We start from the raw sequence: 17,504 nt of genomic DNA on the forward strand, positions 1-17,504 counted from the left end.
CTCTCGCGAGTCAGTTGTTTAGGGTGACGTCACGGCGCAGTCTTTTCAGTCTCTCTGGGTGGCGGCAGACAGTCTGTCTGCGCTTAAAACACGACTTCGAATAAAACAGTAAAAACACGGAACGTTAACACAAACATGAATCTGAATTGCAGCTGAAGGTAAAAGCGATCTTAAATGTCACTTTGAATTGTTGGAAATAAATGCAGCGAGTAAATAATGGTCGTTGTTAGCACAGTTAGCACAACTGCTGCAAACAGGCCGTTTTATAGTAATACTACAGCCGTTGTCATGATATTGGACAGCCTCTGTTTTTGCGAGTTATTTTATATTTTTGTTGTTGTTTGTCGTTTAGATCGTTGCTGTAGGAGATCTTTGATAATAATAAATGTATCGACTTGTATCTGTTAAAGCAGATCTGTAGTGTTATTGTCGCCCACCTTCGTGAATACAAGAGCCTTATGTAAATAATCTGCTGGTATAAAAGGTTTCCAATAACAATTATGGGTGTAATACCATTATATGTCGGTTGTCTTGATTGTTTTGTTGCATGTACGACTCTTTTAGATCGTGACAATAAATGCTCGCTCTGGTCTACCGAAAAGGCTCCCACGATCACTGATATCTGGAAAACCAGTGCATGTTAAAACTGTGTTTACAAGGTCTATGCTATTCTTAACTATTACACTTGCAAGAAAAGTGTAACGTGTACACATTCTATGAAATCATATAACACTATATGTAATATGATCCAGTTTGAAAGAGCTTCCGAGTATGAATGAAACCTTGAAACAATATTGTGAAAGCTTTTGGAGAAAAAATTTACGACGTGAAGTGAATTGTTCAGATTTCTTCACTATTTCAACGTCTCTAATATAAGAAAAGTTACAATTATCATGTGAACTACTTTGTACAGACAGTCGGATGTTGTTTCTTACATTGAAGCACAAGATGCTGCAGTCAAAGATAAATATTTTATTTGAATTTTCACTCAAATTGTTATGCTGATAATAAAAAAAATCTATTCTATTACATCAGTAAAATTCAAAACAGAAGCATTTATGGATCCTATGTCTTTGTAAAACCATAACTTTGTTAACATGGGTAGCAGCAGAAGGGCATCCGCTCTCTTGTTATCAGTGTGCAGAGACTCCCAGGCTCCCCCTTATCCTGTCACTCACTCCTTCCTGAAGAAATGACCAGGGACAATTCAATGCTGTGGGAAGAAAAGAAAAAAAGTTTAACATGCTGCTTTTGTTTTGATCTTCTTTTTAGGATCCAATGGGAAGACAGAGTCTTGCTGTGTGCTTACTGAAAGGCAGGTCTGAGAGTCACCTAAGGAGTTGTACAAGTAAGCCTGTCCTTGTCACTCTTGTGTAAAATTGCATTTTGGTCATTTTGAATTACTTTTTTTTGTTTTTTGTAAGGATTAAAGAGGCATTAGATAAAATGATGCAACAAGGACTCGTAGTCTATAATTAATCACGACTCCCTGAATTGTGTCCTTGAATATTACACCGTAACGGTGAGTCCTACACCCCCAAAATGCTTTTTCCTTTCTGCCTCTCCTAACGGGCTCCTCCACTGTCTTTGATGTCGTGCCATAATGGGCATCTCTCTCTCTCTCTCTCTGCTCGGTTGGCATGGAGACAGACCCCGGTCTGAACACACACACATACACAGGAGTGAGAGAGGCAGAGCACAGCTGCACTCTTTAAAAAATGTAATTAAGTCATCTTTGTGTGTGTGTTTTTTTTTTAAATTGGTGATTGATTCTGGCCCACTGTTTTGTAGAACCTTTATTTAAACTGGATGGGTGATATGTGGTGTATCTTGGTTTAAATGTGCATTTGTACATGCTTTCCTTTCAGTGCAGTGAACCAAATGGGGCATTGCAGTACCCGATTCATCGTCCTTTTCCTGCTTCAATTCTTACGGACATCAGCTAAAGGTAAAGGACCTGGCAAACATAAATCCTTTTTTTTCTCATTACTGTTTATAATGTTTTTTAAATTATTATTATTATGAATAAGAATTACTATTATTATGAATAATATAATTATAATAATACTAATTATCTTTAAGAAATAATAATAATTATTGTTAGTTATTTATTTTATGTGATGTTTAGTGGTGGGTAAATCTTAAAGTCCCCCTGTGGTGAAAATCAAGCTTTTAATTTTGTTTATATGTCTATGTGGTGTTTTTAATATATTACATTTTAGCTGACGCTTGTATCCAAAGCCTCAAATATGCTTAAAGACAACCCATGTGCAAATTTATAAGTCAACACCATTGCGGAGTAGCTTCTTCTTAAAACTGCAGTGAACCAAAGACAGTCTCAATAACGCGGTTTGAAATCGCTGGTGTTTCTGACGTCACAAACTACCTTGCAATCACGTCAACGAGTTCATCTTTGAGCTGGAGTGAGTGAGTGGAGGTGGGGCTAATTTGCATATTAATAGAACCAGGTATACTATGAGGCAAGGGTGTAGAGTTTCATTCAAGCTATTTTCAAGGCATGAAGAACTTTTTTTTTCTTTAGGAAAAAACATTTAAATGTGTCATTTTGGTGATCAAAGTTGAGTTTTAAGGAATACAGTGATTGGCAACTCACAAACCCAAACATACAGATATGTCTATGTACACTTCCATTCAAAATGTTGGGACAAGTTTGTTTGTGTTGTTTTTTTTTCCTCTGCAAGGATACTTGACTGAAAATTGAATCCAAAGTGTCAGTAAAGACATTTGTAATGTTACATAAGATCTCTATTTCAAATTAATGCTGGTCTTTTGAACTTTCCACAAATATAAGAAGCAGCACAACCGTTTTCAACTGAAAATTAGCTGCTGAAAATTCAGCTTTGTCACCGCAGGAATAAGTGTTAAAATCTACGGACCTCTAACTTGTATATATTATCTTGTCATTATGTTATGTGCTACTAAATGTCTGAAGCTAAACTCTTATCTTTATTTTTCAAAAATGTAGTACTTAGTACTATTTATTTACTGTTAACTATTTAAACCTGTAAATTAAAAAAAAATTAAAAATCTGTCATCATTCACTCACCCTAATTTCATTCAAAAACGTATGACTTTCCTTCTTCTGTGGAACATAAAAAATGTTCGTTACCACAAAAAAATGTTCTGCAGGAGAATAAAAGTCATACAGGTTTTGAGCCAGATGAGGGAGAGTAAATGATGACGGAATTTTTATTTTGAGTAAACATTCCCTTTAATGAATGGAGCCATTTATGTGCACAAATGTGCATTAACCACCAGCCACAGCACTGTATGAATGGTGTACCTGGTAGTAGTTGTACTTTCATTAGGTGTCAGTGTCCTCTCTTCTCGGGATCTGTTAGCATGTCTAACGAAGGGCATAAAACATGAATGCTGGGTTAATTGATCTGTGTCACTGATGCTCTCTGGCCTTTATCCTGTGTAGTCAATTTGTAAAGTCGACAGTTCAGTGTCACAGGAAATGAAGGCAGGGAAAAGGGAAGAAAACAGTCTCAGTTATCAGGCAGAGAGTGTCTCGTCTGTGAGGACTGGCGTCATTGCTGCTCTTCCTTAATTAATTTCATTGTTCCCAGAGTTTTTGCAGCTGGGGATAACTGGCTACAGACAGGGTCCCTTTTTCCTTTATTTGATTTAACTACATCACTTTCTGTTTTCTGTCTCTCTCCAGATGTCTCCATTGACTGCATGTGTGTCGGCAGTGACTGTAATGAGCAGCAGTGTACCGGAGACCAGTGTTACACCTCTGTTATCATTATCAACGATGTGACGACTTTCAAGCGTGGCTGCCTGATTGGGCCGGAGAGCAAGCGCATGACCTGCTCTGCAAATCCCTCTGCTAGTCACATCGTAGAATGCTGTTCCCAACACATGTGCAACGCCAACGTCTCGAAAGAGACCCTTCTACGACTACTGCTGACAAGTGAGTCAATTCATTCAAATTCTAGAGACACAAAATTTGTAATCTGCAACCTGTAGGAGATTTGAATACCAGTTTTGCTGTGGTACTGTTTTGTAAACAGGGATCAAGAGTAGAGTAAGGACTTTACTGGCTAAAGTTCAGATATGTACCTACCCTACAAACAATTTCACTGACCGTCAAATTAAATAAGAAATACAATTATTTGTTAGTTTTAATAAAAATAAATTGTTTAGTTATAGCTGTTTAATAATAGTTTAGCAACTAAAAAATAATTTACCTCAAAGATTTAATTTTTTTATTTAATACATGGTTTATTGTAAATGTATGGTAAATCTTTTTTCTTGTGTTTTCTGAAAAGGTCCAGAATCAGAAAAGGCTGTGCATTACCGTGTGGAGATGTTGGTTCTCTTTGTGCTCGGGCCGTTTGTGGTTCTGGCTTTGCTGTCTGTGCTGGCTTTGCTGGTGTGCCGCAGACTCCACCATGGGCGCCTGGAGAGACTGCATGAGTTTGACACTGAGCAGGGGGCCATCGACGGCCTTATTGCATCTAACGTTGGAGACAGCACACTTGCGGTACTATAACATTATACACAACAACTGTTTCTGAAATATATATTGTATATTACAAATATCAGGTCCTGTATGGGATATGTTACATTTATTTTATTTGGTGAGGGAATAATTGTAATGGGAAACTTCACTCATGAATCAATTGATGTTCACTCTTTCAAAAGTTTGGGATTTTTTAAAAATGTTTTTGAGTCTCTTGTGCTCTCCAAGAATGTATTTATTTATAAACAGTCAAAACGGTAATAATGTGAAATACTACAATTTAAACTTTTTTTCTATTTTAATATAATTTATTCATGCGATGACAAGGCTGAATTTTCAGCATCATTACTCCAGTCTTCATTAGCTATGTTTCCATGCAAAGTTGCAAATTTAACTTATGCACAAAAAAATTGCAATTTTCAAAAAAGTTTCCATCCAGTGAGTCGAAGAGAACAAAATCATCACTTCCTGATAAACTGGCACTAAATATCACTAAGAAATGTAGGAGAAGCCACTGTATATAATAATTTTCATATATAATAAATGACTTGCATCTCAGAGCTCGCAGATGAAAAGCAGTAAATGTGTTATCTTACTTTCGGAGGCAGATGCTGTTGTTTTGGGAATGCAGTAAAGTAAGAGAGTAGAACTAGCGGAAATTATACCGAACCACATTAAAGATCCTTTGATAACCACTGATACCATCCTATCATGCAAAGTCACATGAATTTTTTGATGCTCAAGGAATTTATTTCGATAAATGTGTTTCGATTGCAGTTTATGTACATGTGACGACTCAAATGAGCGCATACGTTTTTTTAATGCGCATTTTTTAAATTTATGTGCATCTTGGCATTTCCATCCACCGGTTTTTGCAAAATGTGCATAAAAATAGGTGGATGGAACTATAGCCAATTTCAAATGATCCTTCAGAAATCCTAAAAACAATTTAGCTGTTTTGTATTATTATTATATATATTTTTTTATGATTATTTGTCTTTGAATAATAGAAAGTTCAGAAGAACAGTGTTTATTTGAAATATAAATGTTTTTGTAACAATGGAAAAGTCTACACTGTTACTTTTGATCAATTTAATGGAGCAGTGCTAAATAAAAGTATTCATTTCGTTCAAAAACAAAAACTCTTACTGACCCCAAACGTTTGAATAGTAGCCTATGTTGCAGTGGTTTAGCTAAAGTTGTTCTGTATTCATTCTTTAATGGTTAGATATTGACTCATCTGTCTTGTTGTTTTGTAGGATTTGATGGATCATTCTTGCACATCAGGCAGTGGTTCAGGACTGCCCTTCCTGGTGCAGAGGACAGTTGCACGGCAGATCAGCCTGGTAGAATGTGTTGGTAAGGGCCATTGGGTTTTGGGGGCCTTTGTATAGATTACAAAATTATGTAATCACTGTCTAGACAAATGTGCCCTAAATTGGGGACAGTGATGTATGCGATATGATTTCTTTTTTATGTTCTCAGGTAAGGGACGGTATGGTGAGGTGTGGAGAGGTCAGTGGCAAGGAGAGAATGTAGCCGTGAAGATCTTCTCCTCCAGAGATGAGAAGTCATGGTTTAGAGAGACCGAAATATACAACACTGTTCTACTACGACATGATAATATATTAGGTGAGTCAGACATATGACATGTTTTTCTGACTCCTAAAGAGAGAATAGCATCTTTTCAAAGCATTGTGGCTAATATTATTTTAAACTCGTTTCTTTGCAGGATTCATGGCTTCTGACATGACCTCCCGAAACTCTAGCACTCAGCTGTGGCTCATCACACACTATCACGAGAATGGCTCTCTCTATGACTACCTGCAGCGTGTTGCCGTGGAGATGGCAGATGGACTGCACATGGCAGCGTCGGTAGCCAGCGGGCTGGTGCACCTGCACACAGAGATTTTTGGCACTGAAGGCAAACCGGCCATCAGTCACAGAGACCTGAAGAGCAAGAACATCCTGGTGAAGAAAGATCTGCAGTGCTGCATTGCTGACCTGGGTAATATCTGCTGTGCTTTTTTCTTTTATTTTTTTGACCCTGTACACACAATTATTATTGTTTTATTATAAATTTTCTGCTAAATGTAATGACTTTCTTGTAGTAGCTGACCTAATCAAGGCTGTGCGGACAGGGAAAAAAACACTTATTAAATCAATAATAAATAATACTACTTATAGGTACACTAACTTCTTTTTTTTTCATCATCAATCAATCTTCAAAAACGTGTTTTGTCTTACCCTGATTCACTTTGGTAAACCTATAATAAGTGTTTTATATAGACCTGACAGGATGGTTTTCGTTGGAAATTGTGTACTTATATTACTCGTCCGTGTGCATCTCGTCATATCCGTCAATAGAGAAAAGTTGCTCCTGCTACTTTGACGCGTGTGTGGTATGGGAGTGTCATAGGTTAGTTGTCACAACGAGTGAGAAAAGTTAAAAATTGAGCTTGTTAAATCTCAGAGGAATCACCAGTTTAAAAAAACAAATGCAAAATGCAGAACAGAGGAGAGCTTGCTGGCACAAAGAGAATACGACAGGGCTCGTATTAAAATGAGAATCAACATTGGCTTGCCTCTTCAGAAATGGCAAGAACTGAGGGATTTGAAATGGTTTAAAAGTGCATGGAGATTTTTTTATTATTCAACAGGTGAACGTGTCTTTTATGGCTGCATTTGACCACATGAGCGTCTACTACACTATGAAATTATTCCAATCGAATGTTTTTTTGGACTACTTCTGGTAGTAGTAGTTCGACTACATTTAAGTTTAAAATTTGGGGTCGATAATACGTCTCTTATGGTCACCAAGGTTGTATGTATTTGATCAAAAATATAACAGAAATATTATAAATGAACTGTTCTAACAAAAGAACATTTATTTAAAATAGAAAACTTTCGTAACAAAGTTCCTTGCGGAATTCAGATCTTTTTTTTTTTTTACTGAACAAACTTTTGAACTGTAGTGTATAGTAGTTTTACATATAGACACACTAGTGATTTACAAATGTACTTCTCTCCTTGGTCTTCTGTTCTATAGGTCTGGCAGTAACACACACACAGTCTGATAATCAGCTGGATGTGGGAAATAATCCTAAAGTAGGAACCAAGCGCTACATGGCACCTGAGGTTCTAGATGAGACCATTCAGACAGACTGTTTTGATGCCTATAAGAGGGTGGACATCTGGGCCTTTGGTTTGGTGCTGTGGGAGATCGCTCGCAGAACCATCAGTAATGGTCAGCTCACTGGACAACTAGAAATATCTCATTATATTTTGTCCATATTTAAGGGCAATACAGTTATTGCCTATATCTTCAGACAGTAGTCCAAATGAATGCTCAGTGACTGTTTCATCAACTGTATTCCTGTAGGAATCGTAGAGGAATACAAGCCACCTTTCTATGACCTGGTGCCTAACGACCCCAGCTTTGACGAGATGAGGAAAGTGGTTTGTGTGGAGCAGCAAAGGCCGTTCATTCCCAACCGCTGGTTTTCAGATCCTGTAAGTACTGAGGAGACATCTCTGTGTCCCTGTAAGCCTGTCAAGTGGATGTGTTAATACTTAATAGTCGACTCATATAGAGTGCTGCAGAAATGAGTCCTTAAACCCAGAGATGAGTTAACATTTTTTCATTTCCAGTTGAAATGTGTCTTGAAAAAGACTTGTGGCTAAATTGCCTTACAGGAGTTGTGAGGGACATGACATACCATCACGCCTACGATGAAAACTAGCCTACTCACTAGTCTGCTTTTACAGCCTCATTGCAAACTATTCTAACTACAACTTTCCAGCTTACATATTTTAAATATAGGCTGAAAGAGTTGTCAAAGTTAGCGGTGGTGATGTTGAAGCCATGCAACTGTGTTGTAGTTCGTTTATAGCCTTATAACTTTTGCTTGTAATCATCATAAACTTTTGTTGGTCACAGAGCTTATTTTCTGTAATAATCTAATAGCCAATTTAAAGAGTCCTATTGGCTTTTTGTCGAGGGAATCAGGGTGACTAACCTCTGGGTTGACCTACAAAAGTACGTTTTCTCTGCAGCACTCTATAGCAGACTATCTTTAGACTAAAAATAATCAGTAGTTGTGATCCCTGTAAGAAAAACATATTCATAAAGGAACTAAATGTCTGATTATGCTTCTAAAACATTGTATCCTCACCATGATCTGAAAACAAGTGTTTGTGTGTGATCACAGACCCTGTCTGCTCTGGTGAAGCTGATGAAAGAGTGCTGGTACCAGAACCCATCGGCTCGACTCACTGCCCTGCGCATTAAAAAGACTCTGGATAAAATCCACAGCTCACTGGAGAAGGGCAAAGTCGACTGCTGAGAAGAACTACTGACCGTTCATTATACAGACACTGCGTGTATCCAGACCATTGAATTCGAGCGCTGGCATCTGTCCCAATCCTAACATTCTGTTTATTCGCTTTGTTCTTCCTGCTCATTGGCCTAAAAACGTTTTATAGAGAATTCTGCTCTTTTATGGATCGTTTTTCCCCACTGAACCCGGTGGGATTCCTATTTCCCCTCAAGAAGCAACATAAAGAAGAGATGCACAGTCAAAATATAGACACGGTCTAACTGGCCTTGAATTGAACCCTCTATCATGGATTTTTTTTTTTTTTTTTACACAATCACATTGTCTATTTAACCATTGGAAAACTTTTAAGATTTGTACTTTTCGAAAAAAACGAAGAGGACCGATTCATCCGCTGAAATGCAATCAGTACCCATAGTGTGTTTGTGTGTGTGTGTGTATGTGTGTGCATGATTCTTATTACAACCAGAAGAACTTTATAGCTGTAATATCACTTGCTTTTAGAAATCTGATGGTTTTTGAGCTTTTAAAATGTCCCAATAATTCTTGTAGATAAGTTAGGCAAAACTCAGTCACAGTTTTTGAATTTGCTACAGTGTACTTGTGTTATAAAGCTCACTGGTTACAAAATGCCACTATGTACAGCAGATAACTACAGAATGTCTTTAATTAGGCTTGTTTAGTGATCAGACTTGTTTAAAGGTATAGTTTATGAAAAATCTGTCATCATTCATGTCATTTCAAACCCGAATTACTTGACCAGGAACTGTCAAAATCCCTGAAAGTGTCAAAAACAGTTGTATAGGTTTGTAAAGACAAAGGGATGGGTAAATGATGACAGAATTAAGAACTATCCCTTTATTACCAGTCTGGTTATGCTTATAGCACCCCATGAGGGCTTCATTTGACAAGGCCTTTCTGACCTGTTGCCTCTATGCCTGCCTGACAAAAGCCATTGTAGCACATCATAGTGCTTTTTTTTTGTAGCTGTTTGTCTTTCTCTTTGCCCTCACTGGCATGCATATTTGATGTTTCTTCACTGACAATCAGCCGCTGTCCAGTAGGCCTGAATTATTTGCTAATGTTGTGTACAAAACCCTACTTACGAGTGTTCAAGCTGACGTGTCAACACTAACAGAGCTATTCAGTCATAAACGGACTCTGGTTTTGTGAATTTGTTTATCTTCACGCTTTTTGACACTTTTGTATCAGTTTTCAACATACACCATAAACCGAGAGAATTCTAAAACTATTAAGAAGTGCGGCGTCGCTCTAATATATGATTTATGAGGTTTACAAAGGAAAACACTATCATTACATCCCAAGTCGAAAAGGTTTGTGTACGTTGCTTATGGATTGGATTGAGTTGAGTGAAGTTGACGTTTTTTAGGAATTTGAAAATGCCGTCATGACACGGCTGTGTAGCGCTCAACACTGGTCACTTTTGCTCTCCCATAAATGGCTGAACGTTTACATATTTGTGTTCTACAGGGGAATGATGTTTGGAATTAGACTACAAGAATTGTTGCATTTTGAACTGTGAAAATGTTATAATGAAGAACTCATATGTATGATGTTACTGGAATATAAAATGCAAGACAGTTATTAATTAAAAAAAACTGCTCTTTTCATTGGTTACAACAGTGGAATGGTTTTTCTTTGACATGTCCTTGTGCTGAACAAAAGGTTGTCCATGCTGTAATAACGCTTTCTTTTTAAGCGTACATTTTGGGAATCGTGTTGCACATTATCATTCATCTGTCTTGAGATTTCCTGTAGAGGGAGATGAGCTAAATAAAGCATTAGTAAAGGTTTCCCATTGTCTGACTCTGCTGGGAAATGACCTGCTTATCTGTGGCCATGTTTACAGGAGACCTGGAGCCTCTCTTGGATAACCAGTGCTTTTATAGCTGGTAGTAAACGATTAAAGCTAAGGAGAACGAACATGCCAAACTCTGCCACAGATGCAAGATATTTAGTAGCTGTCTTTAAAAAAATTGCCTCTGAAATAAGCTAAGATGTACTGTAGTTCTATTGCGTTCTTCCATAAATGCAGTTTTCCTGTTGAACTGGAAAGGAATTAAATTTGGGTTGCATTTATTTTAAGATGACATAGTTACATTGTACTTACTCAAATAAATACAGAGTAATATTAATAAATTACATGTTCTTACTATAGAGTTACGTTTGGGGTTAGTTGTAATTATGCATAATTTACTGTGGTTATTATAGTAAGAACATGTAGTAACATGTAACTGCCACCTTAAAATAAAATGTTATCTACATTTGTTTTCCATTTAGCACAACGGACAGATGATTTATGAATTTATTTGTATTTGATGGTGAAAATTGCTCCGTTTTTATGCCAGTAAAGAGGCATCAGCCATTGTTAACCAAAATATTATTTTGTCTAATTTTCTATTATTGTGGCTCAGTAGCTTTTAATGTCTAAAAACTGATAAGGGCATAATTTTTGCACCATCATCAAAATGCAAAAAAAAAAACAACTCCTTATCATATGCCAGTCAACAAACAGGCTATTTACTAAACACCATTGGTTAAGCCAGTGTTTTCCGAATTAACATAGTTTGAATTACTTTGGTCTATTTTCTTAAAAATAGCCTTGCCAGATTATATTTTCCACCGTTATTTGATATGAATAAAAATTATGTCTATTTTCAGCATTGCTACACGTTATTTTAAAGCATCACTTCTAAAACACAACACTGAACAAAATCAATACTTTGATTTTAATCTATTATGGTCCATTCAACATAAAATTTAATTTAGATTTACAATAAACAGTAATTTTTCATAGAAATCATGAATACCATCAAACTATTAGTGTATTTTGTCTGGCAGCATTTTGTAAGGGTTAAGAATGCCTTTAGGATCCAGCATGGCTTTAATGCTGCCCATGAGGCCGACTGTCTCTGAGGATTTACTGTAGTAAATGTAGTTTCTCTTCTTCAGACCCAAGCCATGCTCGGCACTGATGCTGCCTTTCCATTTGGATGTCCACTCGTACACATACGGCTCAATGGCAGCCAGCAGAGCGGGGTCTTTAGAGGGGGACGTGATGTTCAGATGAAGATTTCCATCACCTGAAACAAAAACAAAAAAGAAGAAATACTGAAAACCAAGATATGAATTATGGTCAGGGTTTGAGGGGGTCTGAACCCACTGTTTTAGGCTTTGTGCATATAAGTACACTATTGTAGAATTTTTTATGTTTTTGAAAGAAGTCCCTTATGCTCACCTAGGCTTGATCAAAATCAAAGAAATATGATAAATGTAAAAAATATGTTCTAAAATCAGCTTAAAATATCAAACATGTTTGATGATTAGATGGAAATCAGAGTCTGCGCACGATTTTCATAACAGAATTTTCTGTGACTGCAGACCTGGTCTGACTTTTGCAAATCATAGCAAAAAGTCAAGTAGTCTACTCCAGCTTTAGACACAATCCAGCAATTATTGTAAAAAAAAAGAAAAAAGTGACCATACCAACATGTCCATAACCGACAACATTCTTGGCCATGTCTCCAAGGTGCCCCCTCATATCTTGAACTAAATCATAGATCTTTTCCACAGGGAGGGAGATGTCATATTTGTAGGTGTAGCCCTCATGCGTCAGAGCTTCTGTGACTCTCTCCCTCAAAGACCACAATGCCTGTATATAACACAAGACCTTTAACGCTAGACAGAACAATCGTCACAGAAAAACGTTGAATTCTGCCAATCGATTGAGAGTGCCTTGATTTTTGTCGCCTCTGTCGCAACTGTCCCATCAGTCACCAGAGATGATGTCATGACCTCCTCAAGGAAGTTGTGTAGTTTTTCTTCATCATGGGTTGCGTTGGATCCAGCGGTCTCGATGACAATGTAAAAGGGACTTTCTGCAACACAATCATTCTACTTTAAAACATTTAAGAGTCCAATAAAAATCTTCGTTCATAATTTTAAAGTCCACCTGAAACTCAATTCTATTTGCATGTTTAAATGTAGCTAAGAGATAGTTCAACCAAAAATGGAAATTCTGTCATCGTTTACTCATCCTCATGTCGTTTTAAAACCGTAAGACTTTCGTTCTTTCCTCAGAACACAAAGATTTTTTTGATGAAATCTGAGAACTTTCTGTCCCTCCTTTGATAGCTATACAACGACCACTTTAAATGCTTCAAAAAGTTCAAAAAGAGATCTTAAAACTAATCAATATGAATTGAGCGGTTTAGTCCAAATTTTCTGAAGAGACTTGATCGCTTTATATGATGAACAGACTGAATTTAGACATCTAAACATTCATCAACTCACACATTGGTTGTGGTAAATGTAAACTCAAGCATGTTCGCTTGAAGTGGGAGAACCAATGAAGTTCATTCTTGTGTTACACAGCACGTTTCAGCTTCTGCAAGAACCAATGAGGTTCATTTTCGTGTTACACATCACGTTTCAGCTTCAGCAAGAACCAATCAGGTTCATTCTCGTGTTAAGCAACACGTTTCAGCTTCTGCATGAGGTTTGTTCTCATGCGTCAAGCAGGTTCAGTTGAGCTTCTGTTTATGTTCACTGATCAATGTTTAAATGTGAATAAAAGTCTAAATTCAATCTGTTCCGCATATGAAGTGATCGAGTCTCTTCAGAAACAGTTTGACCAAACAGCTCAATTCATCCAACCGCTCTTTATGAACTTTTTGAAACGTCAAAGTGGTAGTTGCGTAACTGTCGATGGAGAGTACAGAAAGCTCTCAGATTTCCTCAAAAAAATCTTGATTTGTGTTCCGAAGATGAACGAAAGTCTTATGGGTTTGTGTATGAGAGTAATCAATGACAGAATTTTCACTTGTGGGTGAACTATCCCTTTAAATTGCCTTGTAACAGTAATGACACTACTGTTTACCAGTGATGGGGTTGGTGAGTTTCAGATGCTTCTCCAGAAGTTTCATACAGGAAGCATCTAAAAACTCAAAAGCAGACAGGATCTCTCCCAGCATCCCTCTACAACACTGAAATGTTTCCAGCAGTTGCTGAAAGCTGGAGCACCCTGCAAAACACATGAGGAACTGCAATAAGTTAATGTAGCCACACAGTAAAGGCCAGTTTACACCAGGCATGATAACTACAAAGATACCTGAAACAATAACTACATTAGCGTCCACACCAATGTACAATTGCGTGTTATGTCATTTACCGCTCTAAATGCTCAAGCTCCTCTGTGTTGTTATATTGTAATAGTTGTGGTGTGGACTTATTCTCATGGAATTAGAATGATTATTAAAACTTTATAGTTATATTTATCATCCTTGTTGTGAATGGCCCATAATATCTTAAGCAAGTTTAAAATGTACTTAACATTTGACGTGTCATTTTACCTAAAAATGCTACATTGACAGCTTTAGGCTTGCGGGGGCACAAGATGGAAACAGCAGTAATGACCCCTAATGTCCCTTCTGAGCCAATAAAAAGCTGCTTGAGGTCATAACCAGTGTTGTCCTTGCGAAGTGCGGCCAGGCAGTTCAAAACCCGCCCATCTGCCAAAACCTACACATGGAAGATAGGCAAGAATACAACTTTAATGTGGATAACTTTTGGATATCATATAAAAATAGCCTGAATTCTAATGCCACAAATGTATTCTTCTCAAACAGTATCAAGAATAATCATATGAGCAAGACACTTTCAATGTCTTTGTTGTGTCAGTTTTATTTAGTCAGTTTTATTTCATCTATTAGAGTGACTTTCAAGGGTGCATCAAAGATGACTTTAGATTATTTAAAGGCAAAATAAGAAACAAAATAAGCTAACATCAAGAAAATCAAGATACTTCTTATTGTAATTCACCCCTTCAACATCTAATTTTTTTTTTCTTTGAAGAACCTGGATATACTGTATGAGATGTCCAGGAAAAGTCATGCAAATTTATATAATTTCACAATTCCATGGCCATTTTACTATACTTTATGAATGTACATTGTGAATGAAAATTATGTTTGAATATCGTTATCAAGTATCAACGGGGCATGTTATGGAGCCTTGGAATATTGGTGTGGACAAGGGCCTTGGAGTCAAAAAGTTTGAGACCTACTCCTACTGTACATTCAGAGTTGGAAAACATCTCATGTTAGTGTTCATTTTTGTTAAGATGGAGGTGCTCACCACTTCCAGGCCCAGAACTGTCCCTCTAAGCGACCCGTAGCGCAGCAGTCTGAGCCCCCCTGCATTAGTGGACACATTCCCTCCTATATGGCAGCTTCCCTTTGCCCCTAGATCCAGTGGCATGATGAAGTCTTTTTCCTCGAGATAGTGAGACAGGTTCTCTAACACACAGCCTGCCTGACAAGTGAGGATACCTGAAAGCCAAATGAATCTCTTTTTAAGAAATGTATTAAGGTAGAATGATTTTGATTTGTTTATTTATATTTAACTGTCCCTAATAACAGATGATACATGTAAAGTTATAATAGATAACGAGGTGACCTAGCAAGCAAACATATATGCACACCTGAGATGCCGTCAAACATCATGACTTGATTCATTAGAGAAGTGGAGAGGATGATCTCATCAAACACAGGAACACTTCCTCCAACCAGACCTGTGTTCCCTCCCTGTGGACACACTGCCAGATTTCGATCATTACAGTACCTGTGGAAAAACAGAGGATGAATCAAGAAAACAAGTCTTGTAACCAAATACACAATACAAAATTCAATGTAAACATGGAAATCTGACCTAAGAATCTGAGAGACCTCCTCTGTTGTTTTGGGTCTCAGGAGTACTTCGCTATTACCTGCCAGAAAAAAACACATTCATTAAAATATTACCAGTCTTTATTATTATGGTAACACTTAACAATATGATTCATTAGTTAACATCAGTTAATAAAAATTCAGCTGTTCATTGTTTGGTTGTGTTAGTTCAAAGTGCATTAACTAATGTTAACAAGATATATAAGTATTAGTGAATGTTGAAATTAACATTAACAAAAATAATAAATGCTGTATAAGTGCAGTTCATTATTAGTTCATGCTAACTAATGTAGTTAACTAATGTTAACTAATTAACCTTATTGTAAAGTGTTACCAATATTACAATCCTCAAACATTATGATTGGGTTTTTTTTCTTCTAAATACTAATTATTTGTACGTTTGTACAATATCAAATTGAGTTTGTACGATATATCAATATATTTTTTACATAACGATACATTATCGATTATATATCAATATATTTTTTCAATTAAAATCTAATGAAGTCGTTTATATGTACATTGATAGAACATTCCCAAAACCTTTAAACTTTTCTTTAGGAAATGCAAATAGTAAGCAAAATTTGCAAACCACCTTGCACTGTCTTAAGCCAGTCTATATTGCTGGACTTCAGCAGGTCTGGATCAGTGATGGTTCTTCCAGCCAGGAGTGTTCTAAAGAAGGCAAGGTCTTTCTGTGTGACCCTGGAGAAGGGTAACCGTGGAGGAGCATCACCCGGGTTGGCTGGGCTGGCTCCAAACCCTCTGCTGTGCACACAGCGATGCTGAATCAGCTGGCTCGAGGACACTATCAGAGCTCTGTCAGAGGTCTCTCGGCCCACTGCAGCGAGAGCAGAGCTGTACTGTGACCAGATGAATGCGGACTTCAGAGGAAGTCTCGTGAACCTCGGAAAGATACCCATATCTGCAGTGGAGAGAGCATGACACAGAGTAATTACATTTCAAACTGCAAATATTGTACGTTTTTAACCTAGCTCGCCATTATTATATGGACAGATATTATTATGAGATTCATATTAACTTTAGTCTTATTGCACAGGGATAAATGATGGTTGATGCAGTGATCACAGTACAGACACAATCGTGTTCTAATCTAAAACATAAAATGTTAATTTAATCTGGCAATCCATTTACATGTTGCAGAAAATTCTATAATAATGATACGGTCTCATAATATAAACATTATATTATTATTCTGATACATCATTACTATATATATATATATATATATATATATATATAGAGAGAGAGAGAGAGAGAGAGAGAGAGAGAGAGAGAGATAGAGAGATAGAGAGAGATAGAGAGAGAGAGAGAGAGAGAGAGAGAGAGAGAGAGAGAGAGAGAGAGAGAGAGAGAGAGAGAGAGAGAGATGGATGGATGGATGGATGGATGGATTTGAGAAAGTTTTGTTACCATTTTGGTTTTTTTTTTTTTCATTATGTCAATGCAGAATGATAGAATACTTATACAACATTTTGGAACAAGCTCATAGTCATAATGACAAGATATTATTGCAAAGAAATACATGTCCCAAAAGTCCCATGGTTTATATCTGCACGAGTTAAATTAAATGGTTCAGTTTTAACACACCGGATTGATATATGCTGGAGCCTTGATCATTTAGTTCATTAACATTCGCGTGTTAAAGGTCATATCGGGTAGGAAACCTACTGTGTCCGAGGTGAAGGGAGTTTCAGCTGATTTCACATTATATCACAAAGGTACTGAATCTCCTAACATTTTGCCTAGTAAAACTATAGGTCTGTACAAGTGTTGTGATTAACTTCCTCGTGAACTTCGAGCTTTTGCAGCAGGATTACACGGTGAAACAGCGCGGTCTATCGGCCAGGAGTACAATGGCCCTCAATTACTAGAACAAGCGTTTGGTTCCTGTATTATTTGCACCTT

The 17,504-nt window shown here is 37.1% G+C and overlaps 2 protein-coding genes across 3 annotated transcripts; one reads left to right on the plus strand and one right to left on the minus strand.

Moving 5' to 3' along the window:
- The first annotated feature begins 7 nt into the window (after positions 1 to 7).
- acvr1l (activin A receptor, type 1 like) lies at positions 8 to 10,643 on the plus strand. 2 transcript variants are annotated; one of them, XM_077221793.1, is made up of 11 exons: positions 8 to 158; positions 1,273 to 1,348; positions 1,869 to 1,948; positions 3,689 to 3,940; positions 4,299 to 4,513; positions 5,752 to 5,851; positions 5,978 to 6,124; positions 6,225 to 6,500; positions 7,542 to 7,739; positions 7,875 to 8,005; positions 8,704 to 10,643. In XM_077221793.1, exons 3-11 carry the CDS (start codon positions 1,882 to 1,884, stop codon positions 8,836 to 8,838), a joined length of 1,521 nt encoding a protein of 506 aa, XP_077077908.1. In that variant the 5' UTR covers positions 8 to 158; positions 1,273 to 1,348; positions 1,869 to 1,881; the 3' UTR covers positions 8,839 to 10,643. The 2 variants fall into 2 exon arrangements, with proteins under 2 accessions (XP_077077908.1, XP_077077909.1); XM_077221794.1 differs by lacking the exons at positions 8 to 158; positions 1,273 to 1,348 and adding exons at positions 1,425 to 1,522; positions 1,651 to 1,720.
- Positions 10,644 to 11,141: 498 nt separating this feature from the next.
- On the minus strand, positions 11,142 to 17,408 carry d2hgdh (D-2-hydroxyglutarate dehydrogenase). The gene is made up of 10 exons (XM_077221792.1): positions 17,268 to 17,408; positions 16,171 to 16,500; positions 15,559 to 15,616; positions 15,332 to 15,471; positions 14,986 to 15,179; positions 14,202 to 14,370; positions 13,730 to 13,873; positions 12,586 to 12,728; positions 12,337 to 12,502; positions 11,142 to 11,933 (listed from the first exon to the last, which is right to left on the minus strand). Exons 2-10 carry the CDS (start codon positions 16,496 to 16,498, stop codon positions 11,671 to 11,673), a joined length of 1,605 nt encoding a protein of 534 aa, XP_077077907.1. The 5' UTR covers positions 16,499 to 16,500; positions 17,268 to 17,408; the 3' UTR covers positions 11,142 to 11,670.
- Positions 17,409 to 17,504: the final 96 nt, after the last annotated feature.

This window comes from Siphateles boraxobius, unplaced genomic scaffold, assembly GCF_051911475.1.
Source record: "Siphateles boraxobius isolate OS27281-9 unplaced genomic scaffold, OSU_SipBor_1 86, whole genome shotgun sequence".
NCBI lineage: Eukaryota > Metazoa > Chordata > Actinopteri > Cypriniformes > Leuciscidae > Siphateles > Siphateles boraxobius.

Coding starts and splice junctions, on each gene's coding strand:
- acvr1l (XM_077221793.1), top strand. CDS start 1,882: ATGGGGCATTGCAGTACCCGATTCATCGTCCTTTTCCTGCTTCAATTC. Junction 3,941..4,298: donor TCTACGACTACTGCTGACAA/GTGAGTCAATTC, acceptor TTTTCTGAAAAG/GTCCAGAATCAGAAAAGGCT. Junction 7,740..7,874: donor TCGCAGAACCATCAGTAATG/GTCAGCTCACTG, acceptor GTATTCCTGTAG/GAATCGTAGAGGAATACAAG.
- d2hgdh (XM_077221792.1), bottom strand. CDS start 16,498: ATGGGTATCTTTCCGAGGTTCACGAGACTTCCTCTGAAGTCCGCATTC. Junction 12,729..13,729: donor ACTCACCAACCCCATCACTG/GTAAACAGTAGT, acceptor ATTGTGTTGCAG/AAAGTCCCTTTTACATTGTC. Junction 12,503..12,585: donor CAGAGGCGACAAAAATCAAG/GCACTCTCAATC, acceptor TGTTATATACAG/GCATTGTGGTCTTTGAGGGA.